This window comes from Euleptes europaea, chromosome 9 (assembly GCF_029931775.1).
Source record: "Euleptes europaea isolate rEulEur1 chromosome 9, rEulEur1.hap1, whole genome shotgun sequence".
NCBI lineage: Eukaryota > Metazoa > Chordata > Lepidosauria > Squamata > Sphaerodactylidae > Euleptes > Euleptes europaea.
In genome coordinates, this window is record NC_079320.1 from 28,513,041 (window position 1) to 28,525,436 (window position 12,396).

At 40.7% G+C, this 12,396-nt stretch overlaps 1 protein-coding gene across 15 annotated transcripts in view; it reads right to left on the reverse strand.

Moving 5' to 3' along the window:
- Nucleotides 1-1,736: 1,736 nt before the first annotated feature.
- CAMK2D (calcium/calmodulin dependent protein kinase II delta) overlaps nt 1,737-12,396 on the reverse strand; it is a 164,540-nt gene continuing 153,880 nt past the window's right edge. For 14 of the 15 annotated variants that reach the window (XM_056855971.1, XM_056855961.1, XM_056855970.1 and 11 more), the window contains 4 exons: nt 9,897-9,972; nt 8,991-9,085; nt 4,433-4,661; nt 1,737-1,977 (listed from right to left, as the gene is read on the reverse strand). In XM_056855971.1, the coding sequence (XP_056711949.1) occupies nt 1,974-1,977; nt 4,433-4,661; nt 8,991-9,085; nt 9,897-9,972 (404 nt within the window). In that variant the 3' untranslated portion in view covers nt 1,737-1,973. Of the gene's footprint in view, nt 1,978-4,428; nt 4,662-8,990; nt 9,086-9,896; nt 9,973-12,396 lie in introns of those variants that run through there. The other variant, XM_056855965.1, reaches the window with a different exon arrangement.

The window sequence follows — 12,396 nt, forward strand, 5'->3', positions numbered from 1 at the left end:
ATATATCAGTCAGTTCTTTACCATTATGGCAAGAAATATATATATATACACTGTGTCCCATGGTAAACTGTGGTGTTTTGAAATGACAAAGGGTTAGGTGTATAATTCAGTTAGAACATAGAAAGCTACTCACATGATTTTTCTCACAGCTCAGTGTGGAAAACAGACTTGACCTAGAGTAATATGGCAACACCACATGCTATGGTAAAAGTGTTTTTTAAAAACCCTTCTATGCCTAATGTTTGTTAAATGTAAAATACAGTTATACCGCTTAAAACCGCTTCACAAAAAAAAGAAAAAAGAAAATTGTTAGTTTAAAAAAAAAAAAGCATGAGGCTGTTGCTTTTTCACAGATCTCATTGGCAGGTTAATATGGCTCAAGACGTTTATTGTGGATGCTTGCTAAAAATATTTCAGCGGGCTGAAAATATGTATTAAACATCACCTGAATAGATTTAGTTTCTCTTAACCCGTTAACATATGCTTACTAGAGTGTACAGAATAAGTTCTGCTTTTGATCAGCAATCAAGGCAGAGACTTGGAAGTTATATAAATTGGGAAAATTGTCTCTCCGCTTTAAAAACGTCAGGTTGCTGCAAGTCGTAAATTTTAATTACTAAAAAGAACATTGATCAAAATATCATGCACTATACGTTACAGAAAACTTTTAGCTCCATTGTTAACCAGAGTGAATAAACAAATAAAAATCTAAAAAAACCTCCAAAAAAAGCGCCCTCTTTTTTAAAAAAAGCCAAGAGGACAAAATGCTTGCAGGAATATCATCGTACACTAACACAACAGAAGCAATCAAACAGCAATTGAGCAATCTGTTCTAAATCGACACTGAATATATTTCCTGCTAATTTTACAGGTATAATATATGCAGCAATGGAACAAAAGAGTTAATAAAGCGGCAGTGATTATTTTATTCCACGCGGTTCAAGGATGTCCATAAGCCATGAGAAAATGGATAGCGTTGTTGTGGTAGAACGGTGACAGTACGATGTAAAAACTGATGTCTTCCTGGTAGTTTATTTTTTTAAGGTAAGAAACTGCTATAAACAAAATGTAGACAAGTAAACTCTTGACACTAAGCTTTTAAGGCCTAACTGTCCTAAGTTACCACACATCTTGACTAGAGCATAGATTAAAAAAAAAAAAAATCCTCTACGGCTTGCTTTAATAAATGTAACTGTACATCCAGAAAATGATAAAAAAAGTTTTTCATTTTACCCTTTAGCCATCAAAAACCATTTTGTACCTGTTCACTGATCAGCTCTCAAACTAGAAGCATTATTTCAAATACGATTTTTTTTGTAGTTAAAACAAAGCTAAAGAAATATATATATATATATATATTTTAAAAAGTCTTTTCTGGCCAGACAAGAACAGTGACAGATAATTCTACTGAGGTCCAGCTAGTAAATTATGCCTTTTTTTCCAGCTCACACTCAAAGCCAAGATGAGTATCCTCACCTCAAGCCCACATAAATGCTTCTGTTGAAGCCAGTATTTCTACCCATTCATCCTACAATAGCAAAGCTGCTGCTTGTGGGAATTTCATTATTTTGACTATGCCCAAAGCAATAGTCTCTTTAAATGTCAGCCAGAAAACGAACAGAAGATGATACTTAAAAACAAAACCCTTCATTTCCATAGGTTGTCTGTGATGATGTTTATAATATTTTGGCATGAGAGGTATACTCAGCATACATTCTCACCTTTTGATCCCCCCGCCACTTCCTGTCTTATTCTGCCATTTTTAATTTGTATGGAACATCCCCTCCACAGAAGTGTAAACAAAAGGTACCAATGGAATATATAACAAAATGATTCATCATAAATGGATCACATGTAGAAACTTCACAGCTTCATGCACTCAAAAACATGCATGAAGAGGACAATGGGGGTGGCCCAGATGGTAGCCAGCTGAGCGCAGAGTGCAGAAGATGCAAACGTGGCACCATGGACATTTAGCTAGAAGGACAAAAGAGAAAAAGGAGAGAGAGGATTATTTTAGAGATGCTATAATTTTATGCTAGATATGTTCCAAAGAAACAAGGGGCACTTTCACACAGCCGAAATAATGCACTTTCAATCCACTTTCACTGCACCTTAAAGATAGTTTGCAAGTGGATTTTGCCAGTTCACACAGTAAAATCCACCTTCAAAGTGGATTGAAAGTGGATTGAAAGTACATTATTTGGGCTGTGTGAAAGTGCCCTAAAAATGGACAGTCATGTTTTTATTAAACCCTCCCCCATAAATCACACACACATACATTTTCATGTTCAAATAGTTGCATGTTACTTTTTAAATTAAGTAGAAACTGATGCACATTCACTATGAGCACTTTTGGGCAGAGTCAGACGTACTTGTTATCGAAATTGTTCCAAGATTGTCTGAATCTATCTTAGGCTAATAACTGAGGGAGTAAAGCCGCGACATGTTAATCTGCTTTTGTTTTGGTACAATGACAATGTCCACATTCTAGATGCCACAGATTTGAAATCCTGGCTCAAAGAAGTACCAGGAGGTAGAGTGCTGTGATGTCATTTGTCCATGACACACCAGACGGTTCACTTAAATGGTTACTGAACCATTGTAGCTGGTGAATACATGTGATCATTTACCAAGTGATACACACCAGTCCTCTTCAGACAATATACCCAGATAGAAGCCAACACACTGAGATTGGGACGTCACCATGCCCACATTCCACTGGTGGCTCTTACCCATTTTGCCTTCTACCTAAGTGTGTCACCTGAACAGTGCTATTGTATATGTAGCTACTCAGAATGCTCATTTTCTGTAGTGCTCTGTCAAGGATTAAGGAAAACCGTACCATTCCACTGCATCTCTGGATCTCTCACTGTATGTAGATGCCTGGTTAAAATAACGGGTCTGGACTGTTCATGCTATTAAATTGCATTAGGATCTGAACTTTGTTCCATCTATGGCATTTATACCATTTCCCTATGCTATTTATCATCAGTGTTAAACTGGGAGAGGTCATTCAGAGATTTGGTTTGAGGTGTCATTACATGTTGACGACACCCAATGCTATTTCTTGTTTTCATGCAGTGCAGGGGTGACTTGGAGAGCCCTGAACCAGCTGCTTGGAATCAGTGGTTATAAACTGAAACTCAATCTAGATAAGGCAGAAGTACTGTGGCTGACTACTTCATCAGACCAAGAAGGTGGTACTAAGATCAGGTTTGCAGCTTGGTGGTACTTTTTAGGGTCCTGCTCTGTTTATGAACGTTCAAGAGGTTCTACAACACGAAGGACTTTTCATCAACTTTGGCTGGTTGTGTCAGCTGTGTCCCTTTCTGGGAAGAGATACTTTAGTTATTTGTGTGTGTGTATGTTAAGTACCATCAAGTCGCTTCCAACTCATGGCGACCCTATGAATCAATGTCCTCCAAAATGTCCTATCTTTGACAGCCTTGCTCTGATCTTGCAAATTGAGGGCTGTGGCTTCCTTTATTAAGTCAGTCCATCTCTTGTTGGGTCTTCCTCTTTTCCTGCTGCCCTCAACTTTTCCTAGCATGACTGTCTTTTTCAGTGACTCTTGTCGTCTCATGATGTGACCAAAATACGATAGCCTCAGTTTAGTCATTTTAGCTTCTAGGGTCAGTTCAGGCTTGATTTGATCTATACCCACTGATTTGTTTTTTTGGCAGTCCATGGTATCCGTAACACTGTCCTCCAACACCACATTTCAAATGAATCTATTTTCTTCCTATCAGCTTTCTTCACTGTCCAGCTTTCACACCCATACATAGTTATAGGAAATACGATGGCATGAATTAATCTAGTCTTGGTGGCCAGTGACACATCCTTACACTTCAAAATCTTTTCGAGCTCCTTCATGGCTGCCCTTCCCAGTCTCAATCTCCTTCTGATTTCTTTATCTCCTTCTGATTTCTTTATTTAGTTATTTACACTTTGGTAATATCCAAGTTGGACTATTGCATAGGGCAATTTTTGAAAAGTATTTAGAAACCTCAAGGATTTAAAATACATTGCAAGCCACTGCCATAATACTGATACTTCTTCAGTATTAATTAGCTCCCAATTTGTTTCTGGGCACAATTCTGGGTCCTGGGCTTTAACCTATAAAGCCCTACATTATTCTGTTTGGCTATGCCAAGTGTGCCACAAATGAGCTTTACTCTCTTTGTGATAAAGAGCCTGAAAATGTCCTAGGGGATAGAATGTTAGGCTTGAAATAGAAAGACTTGGGCTCCAAACCTCATTCAATTTTGGCTAGTGGTGATTTCTACTGGAATAAGTCAACAGAAACGAAGTGGCTACAATAGACAGGCAGGTAGGAAGAATGAAATAAGCAGTTGGAGCAAATAGGAAGGGAAGAAAATTCAAGATGGCTGATCAGGTAAGAATAAGAATATGGGAATCCATTACTTACTTGATAGGTACTGTTGGTGATCCTGAACGGTGAAAGTGAACATTTTGCCATTTCCCATCACGGCGGTGCCAGACCCGTGTCTCTTCGGACTGCATAGTCTTTGGCATTCCACTTCCATCCATGTATTGTGTCAACCGTATATATGCAATGCAGGCAGCATCATCGCCCACAAGGTGGACATGAGGATTAAGAATAATGGTGTGGATTGGCTTGTTGCTCTTAGACAAAGCTATGGAAAGAAATTGTAGGTTTTATAAAGAAGAAGAGTTGGTTTTTATATGCTGACTTTCTTTACCTTAAAGAGGAATCAAACCGGCTTACAATCACCTTCCCTTCCCCTCCCCACAACAGACATGAGAGAGTGTGACTAGCCCAAGGTCACCCAGCTGGCTTCGTGTGTAGGAGCGGGGAAACAAACCCAGTTCACTAGATTAGCCTCTGCTGCTCATGTGGAGGTGTGGGGAATCAAACCCAGTTCTCAGGATCAGAGTCCACCAAACCACCGCTCTTAACCACTATACCACACTGGCTCTGATAAACTGATAATGCACGGACAGGTGCAGCCCAGGAAGGATTAAAAGTTCCAGTTAAATAGAGGACCTGAGAACTAATGGTATGTTGAATGGATCATAAGCACATTTAATTTTTTTTTTTGTGTGTGTGAATGGATCCACAGAGTAATAGCATCAGATCCCATGTCATAGTTTAACAGGATTTTGAAGGTGCCTGAGATCTAAATTAGTGAGGCAAAAATTCATAGTTCAGACCAGTAAGAACGCATCTTACCTTGGATCAAATACAGCATGTTAGTGTTCAAAGTGTGTCATGTGCATTCATGTACAGTACAACAAGCCTGTAAAGTAGGCTAGTATTATCCTGATATTAGCTAAGGTGAGGGGCGATGATGGATAATAGACAGTCACTTGTTCGAGTCCACAGTGAGTTCATGATCATTGTCAGGGAATATCAGTTCAATCGTGGCTGAAGCTTACAAGCTGAATTCCTGCTTCACACAAGGGGTAGCCTGTATGCAATCCCCATATCTTTTTTCCCCCATTACCTTCATATTTTTTTTCATTACCTTCAAAGCACTGTTAATTTTCATCACTGTTTACTCAACTATTATTGGAACAGGAACACGATGTTGCTATCACTGACTTGCTTGCGACAAAGGGAGAAACAAAATGTGCCCACCTTGATAAAAAGGGGAAAAAATAAAGCCTGTGTTCTTTGTATTATGGCTGATTCAGCCACTGACTCTTAACAAGAGTTATATGCCTCAGGACAGAAGAGCAAGCAGGCCATATGAGACAAAGCTGTGTTCCTTATCACTTTTAACAATAGCAAATATGTTCCTTCAGAAAAACAGCCATTGATTGGGTTGATACTAATAGATTTCTGTACATATTACTATCAGGAATTGGCCTGTTTCCTTAGTCTGTGTGGGTTGATTATTTTTTAATCTACTCTTCAACAAGCAACAAGAGGGGGGAGAAAGTAATTTATTAGACAATAACTCCTGGACATGTCCTCAAGTAATTTATTAGACAGTAACTCCTGGGAATGTCATCATGGCTCTTTCTGAAATTGTTTTGAAATAAGTTACGATAAGACTCTCCCAGCCTTTTTAGCACCAACTCACCATTAAAAGACTATTGTTCAAAGTTAAAAAATCCTATTGGTAAATAGAAGGAGTTCAATTCATACATCAAGCTGGTGCTAAACGGCCCGTGATAATCCTGTTGTAACATATTTCAAGACAATTTCAGAAAAAGCGATGAGGATAAGTCCAGGAGTTATTGCCTAATAAATTACTTTCTCCCCTCTCTTATTGCTCGTGGAAGAGTAGATTTAAAAATAATCAATACACACACACAAAGGAAACAGGCCAATTTCTGATAGTAATATGTACAGAAATCAATTGGTATCAACCCAATCTATTTACCAATTTGGAAGTTGGTATTACCAATTTATTTATTTAGCACAAAGGCCTATCACAACGCCATGACAGATTACTTATACATTACCTCGATTGCTTACACGTGATTTTAAGTAAAGTGTTTGTGAAGGGAATCATAATTGTTTGTCTTTGTGAAGTTTTCTGCATGGTGCAGAACTACTGTCATGTGGCAGGAAGTGGTATTCACCACTAAGGCTTGCAGTCCATTTCCTTGGGACAGTAAACGGCTGTCTCTCGTTGTGTGGCATGACACTGAAAGGAAATGCTCGCCACACAAAATTGGCACGATAACAGTCAACTTTTAACAACTTCACCATGTCAAGAAGCAGACAAGAGTTTGTTCTTTGCTGTAGCTGCTTCCACAGTGGGCTAACTCTACTTTGATGTCATCTCACAGCAGAGAAGCCAGATGGACACTAGTCTTGGGAACAGGCTTAGGACATGTCTGGCTGCTTTGCTGTCTTGTGCCGAGCTGTCTTGCACCTACTTACAATGGGCGTTCATAAGAAGAAGAGTTGGTTTTTTTATACCGATCTTCTCTACCACTTAAGGAAGAATCTAACCCCCTTACAATAACCTTCCCTTTCCCTCCCCACAACAGACACCCTGTGAGGTAGATGGGGCTGAGAGAGCTCCAAGAGAACTGTGACTAGCCCAAGGTCACCCAGCAGGCTTCATGTGGAGGAGTGAGGAAACCAACCTGGTTCACCAGATTAGCATCCGCCACTCATGTGGAGGAGTGGGGAATCAATCCCAGTTCCCCAGATTAGAGTCCACAGCTCCAAACCACCACCCTTAACCATTACACCACGCTGGCTCTCCCATGTGAAACAGAATCCTGAATTAGCTGTTTTTATTACATGGCCTTTTTGCCTCACAATGTCCCCAGCTGTTTTAGGTAGAGCACTGTGCTCTACCACATTTCTATCGAGATACATAAATAAAATAGTTTAAGGAGTTCCAGCATGTCAGGTTGAATAGTGGTTTTATTGCAGCCCCTCTATTGATTTTTTACTTCACTTTTCTAGTTTTTTAATATATATTCCCAATGAGCTTTGATTGAAACAGAGGTGGCATATGGGAGCAATATATTCCAAGAGCAAGATTTTATTTAGAGAGTAGCCACTGCAAGCAAAGGATACTTTATGAAGTTCACAGGGCAGCCTCGAGCAAGTTACCATCTCACAAACCCAGCCTACTTCATATGGTTGTTGAGAGGAGAATATGGCTTTACCAGACATATACCACCTTGAGCTCTTTTTTGAAGGTAGCTCATGAGTTGGAAAATGGCCGCGAGCTCTTTTTTGTAGGAGAGGCAGAAACAAACATAACAGGTCAATAAATACATTATTTAAAACTCTCACACATTTATATATTTATTTAAAGTATTTATATCCCACTTTTCTCTCCTTCCAGTATACTTAGTGGTGCCATTTCAGGTTTCCTGGTGTGGGAGGAAGACAACCATTTTTGGTCATTACTGTTCCTCCCCCCCCCCCCCAAACACCTCAGAATGGAAGGTTACTTGTTTTCTATCTTGCCTTTCTTCCTTCTTTGAACTCAAGATGGTGTATAGGGTTCCTCAGAGATTTTCTGTCCACACTAGCTGGACCAGGGTTCCCCAATGTGGTGCCTGTGGGCGCCATGGTGCTCACTGATACTTCTCTTGGTGCTTGCTAAACCTTTCAGAAAGTGGGTAATGCAAAACTTGTTATTGGCTCCCCTCATTTAAATGAAAGGGTTTCCCATGGCTGCAAAGTGGGGAGGGAGGTATTGCATTTGATTTCATCTCCAATGGCAGTCATTTTACCATTTGGCTCTGTCTCCTGAGGCAACCATTTTGGGGGGGTGGTCTCCACTGCCTTGCAAAATTCCATTGGTGCTTGCAGGCTCAAAAAGGTTGGGGACCCCCGAGCTGGACACAAGCTTGCTTTGCCCCTCCACATCAACTGTGAAACATGGGAAGCATTGCACCAGCTCCAAGTAGCATTTTCATGTTCTGCTGCACATGATCCCATACCACACAACCTAAAGAACTTTAAAACCAATTTTAAACCACTGCATCCCAGTGGCATCCTATGACACATATCACTTTGGGAATGTAGGGGAGTTTCAAATGCAGTTTGCAATCTAACAAACGAGGCCACTGTTCAAACTCAAACAAAAGGGTCATTTTAGGCATATCGGACTGAGCTTTCTGAACTGCGGCATAAGTATTTCCATAAAATATCAACGTTATAGCTTCTAAGTGTATTTCATCATTCAAGGTAATATGGAACAATTTAATGAAAAGAATTCTAGAGTACAAACGCCACAGAATTTGAAGCTTGTCTACCAACTGGAATCTGGCACCCACCAAGCTCATATCTTAAATACCATGGAGTAGACAACCAGCATCGTGTAGTGGTTAGAGTGGAAACTTGCTGGTTAACCCTGGGCCAGTCACCCTCTCTCTCTTTTATCTTTGTTTCAAATAACTGGATGACCCAAAGGCCTTGGACAAGTAACTCCCTCTCAGATTACCCCAATTTACAGGACTGTAATAAAATGGAGGAGGAGAGAATGATTTGAAAGACACAACTAATAGGGAAAACGTACCATTCTCAAAGTAAAACCGGTGGAAGTCCATCCCCTCCACAAGATTTCCCAAAGCTTCTGGTTCAAATGAGGTAAGGCCTGGGTCACAAATTTTCCTGTAGGACAGGAAAAAAAATCTCATGGCAACAGCTGTACAAATTAGATTCAAAGGAATCTTAACACCAAGTTGAAACGTTGCTGAGGTTTTTGGCCTTGGTTCTGCAGATCTCAACTGAAGACACACAGACTTAATGCGAGGTGGGTCTGCATCTTTACTGATGTAACTATGGTTGGATTCAGGGGATCTGAAACTGTTATGGAAACTTTACTCCCTCTATGGGACATCTAGTGCATGCACAACTCAGTTGGGCAAGCTCACTTTCTGTGATCATAGTGGGTTGAATACAGCCAGCCTCTTCACTCAATCTCATTCCATTTCCTTTCTTATTATAGCTCGCATCCCACATGGCTTTTGTCCATGCAGGTCCCACGATCCCCAGCACAACCTTTTGGGTGCTCAAGGAGGAACTACTTCCTCCCTTTTTCACCAGTAGAAATGTTGGATGGATCCAATATTTGAAAAAAAAAATGCTGACATGGGCATACAAAACACAGTGGCTGCATATACAGCTCTCACAAGGTTGATGCTGGTTGACGCAATTAGAACCATCACATAATCCAAATTGGTTTGCAAGCCTACCAGCAGATCCATGGGTTCCCTACCAGCAGATTCATGAACATGTGAGGGATCTTGAACATGAAACGAATGTGTGTGTTATTTGACTAAGAATATGAGTTACCATTTAAAGAATTCTACTTCTTTGTGTTACTACAAACAAGCTGTTATCACTCTCTGAATAACAGCTTTGTAAGTCTACAAGCATTCATATCCCTTCTACAGCAAAAAAATAAATAAATGAAACTTACGTGTAGGCTTCAAAATCTCCATTATTGATAGCTTCAATCAGCTGCTCAGTAACCTTGATAATCTCCTGCTTACGAGCTGAAGACAAGATAAAAAAGAGGAATACAATTATACATAAGATGAAAAGTGCAGGGGAAACCTGCAGAAAAAAAGGCCGTCACAGTACCAGTAGTAAAGTCATTGAGATTTCTGCCTGATCAATGTGATTGCTATTCATTCATAAATGCCGTTTCCCCATTTCTGCAGCCAGAGTGTTACTTCACTTGCATTATAACTGACTGGCCTTGGCGCATTTGTCTGTTTGCAGAGGGAGATATACAGCATTATGTTTGAGATCCATTTTCTATTTGCAGAGAGCCCTTTCAATCTGTAAACCTTTAGAGAGATTTGTAAAAGCAGTGAGTTGGCATTATATGAACAAACCTTTTGTGAGCCACATGGATCCAGCAGAAGAGACCACTTGAACCTGAACTCCAAAAGAGCTCCACATACTACCCATCTTCATCTTCCACTTAACTTCAATGACAAGAAATGAGCATTTCCCTGAACTGCAGAAATGTAATTCACTTGGATATATAAACTATCAATAGCCTCACAAAATTGAGGGCATACGACGGAAACTTTATCATAAAGATGGCATGAGCTGAATTGGTCCTTGTCACACTTGGTCCCAGGTCTCTTTTCTGCATCTCCTGGGGTATTCATCTCTGGCCCTGCTTCCCAAATCCTGCACTGCTGGCAGTAGCAGTTTTGGATGTCCCTTATGTCCACATTCTTTCTTCGTCTTTTCCTTTTCATCCTTAAGCAGTATTAAGTGTCAAGCAGTATTGGTCCGCTTCCTTACTGTGAAATCTACTGGTTGCTAAGCATGCAAAGATGAGGGTGGGTACTGGGGTGAAGACTGCGGATGTCACAAATACAGGCTACTCAATGCCTTTGGTAGTTCTTAAGGGGAAATGGCATTTGGGGAGCTCTCTCCCTAGTAGGGTTGGCAGGAGGCCTGGAGAAAAATGTTCTGTTCCTTTACTAGAGGCTTATGTGTGGTCTTGGGCAGCTGAAGCATTTCTTTCATGGCATGATGCTAAATTACATAACCTGATAAGCTTGTGTGTGGAAGCGGAGGCACTGAGAAAAACTGTGGCCTATCTGCACAGGAATGTAGGGCTTGCAACTAGCAAACAGTTTGATATATTTCATATGTGAGGACACTTAGGGATAATGGGATGCCAGCGGATCGGTTGTAGATAACACAGGGAATTTAAAATAATGGTACATCTATGCGGGATCCTTGGGTTTAAGTTGGTGAACTCTAGTAGGAATGTCAGGACTTAGAAGATTTAAAAAATCAGACCACGGAGCTAAAAGGAATCTGTTATTTTTAAAAAAAACCACACAGATGTTTGTGACTCTGCAACTTGACTGCAGAGAACCAAAACAAAAGTTGCTCTCAAAAAATAAGGGGCATCTGCTTTGGGACAGTACTTAGAGCTCTTGGTGATGGGATGTCAGAAATCTATGAAAAAGTAATAGGATGTTTCAGAAAAAGCAAAGAGTGAATGTGCATCATCGACACTCCTAAAATATATATCACATGACACAAAACACTAACTACACAGTTAAGGAAACACAGTGGACCTCCCCCCACCAAAAAGTAATACTCATACCGGAGCAATTCTTACATTCTAAAATTGGGCAAATGAGTTGCCCTTCATTTTTGACAATCTGAAATAGTACCATAAATAGATGCTAGGATTGCCAACCTCCAGGTGGTGGCTGGAGATCTCCTTCTATTGCAACTGATCTCCAGCTGATAGAGATCAGTTCACCTGGAGAAAATGACCACTTTGGCAATTGGACTCTATGGCATTGAAGTCCCTCCCCTCCCCAAACCCCATCCTCCTCAGGCTCTGCCCAAAAAAATCTCCTGCCAGTGGCAAAGAGGGACCTAGCAACCCTAATAGTTGCCCATTCCTACAAATTACATTATGAATGGATAAAAGGTAAAGGTCCCCTGTGCAAGCACTGGGTCATTCCTGACCCATGGGGTGATGTCACATCCCGATGTTTACTGGGCAGACTTTGTTTACGGGGTGGTTTGCCAGTGCCTTCCCCAGTCATCTTCCCTTTACCCCCAGCAAGCTGGGTACTCATTTTACCGACCTTAGAAGGATGGAAGGCTGAGTCAACCTTGAGCCGGCTACCTGAAACCAACTTCCGTTGGGATCGAACTCAGGTCGTGAGCAGAGCTTGGACTGCAGTACTGCAGCTTACCACTCTGTGCCACAGGGCTCCTATGAATGGATACACCTGACAAATATTTGGATACGGGTGAGTTGAATTAAAATGCCTGTTCAGTTGCAGACTCTTAGGTAGTTTTGGCTCATGGGTAACTAATTTATGACACAGGCCTCAAAGGCTCTATTTTTGGCACATGTGGATGGAAAGAGTCTACAAGGATGGCTGATGTTGTAGAACCAAGCCTGCAAGCTTCTCCTCTTCCTC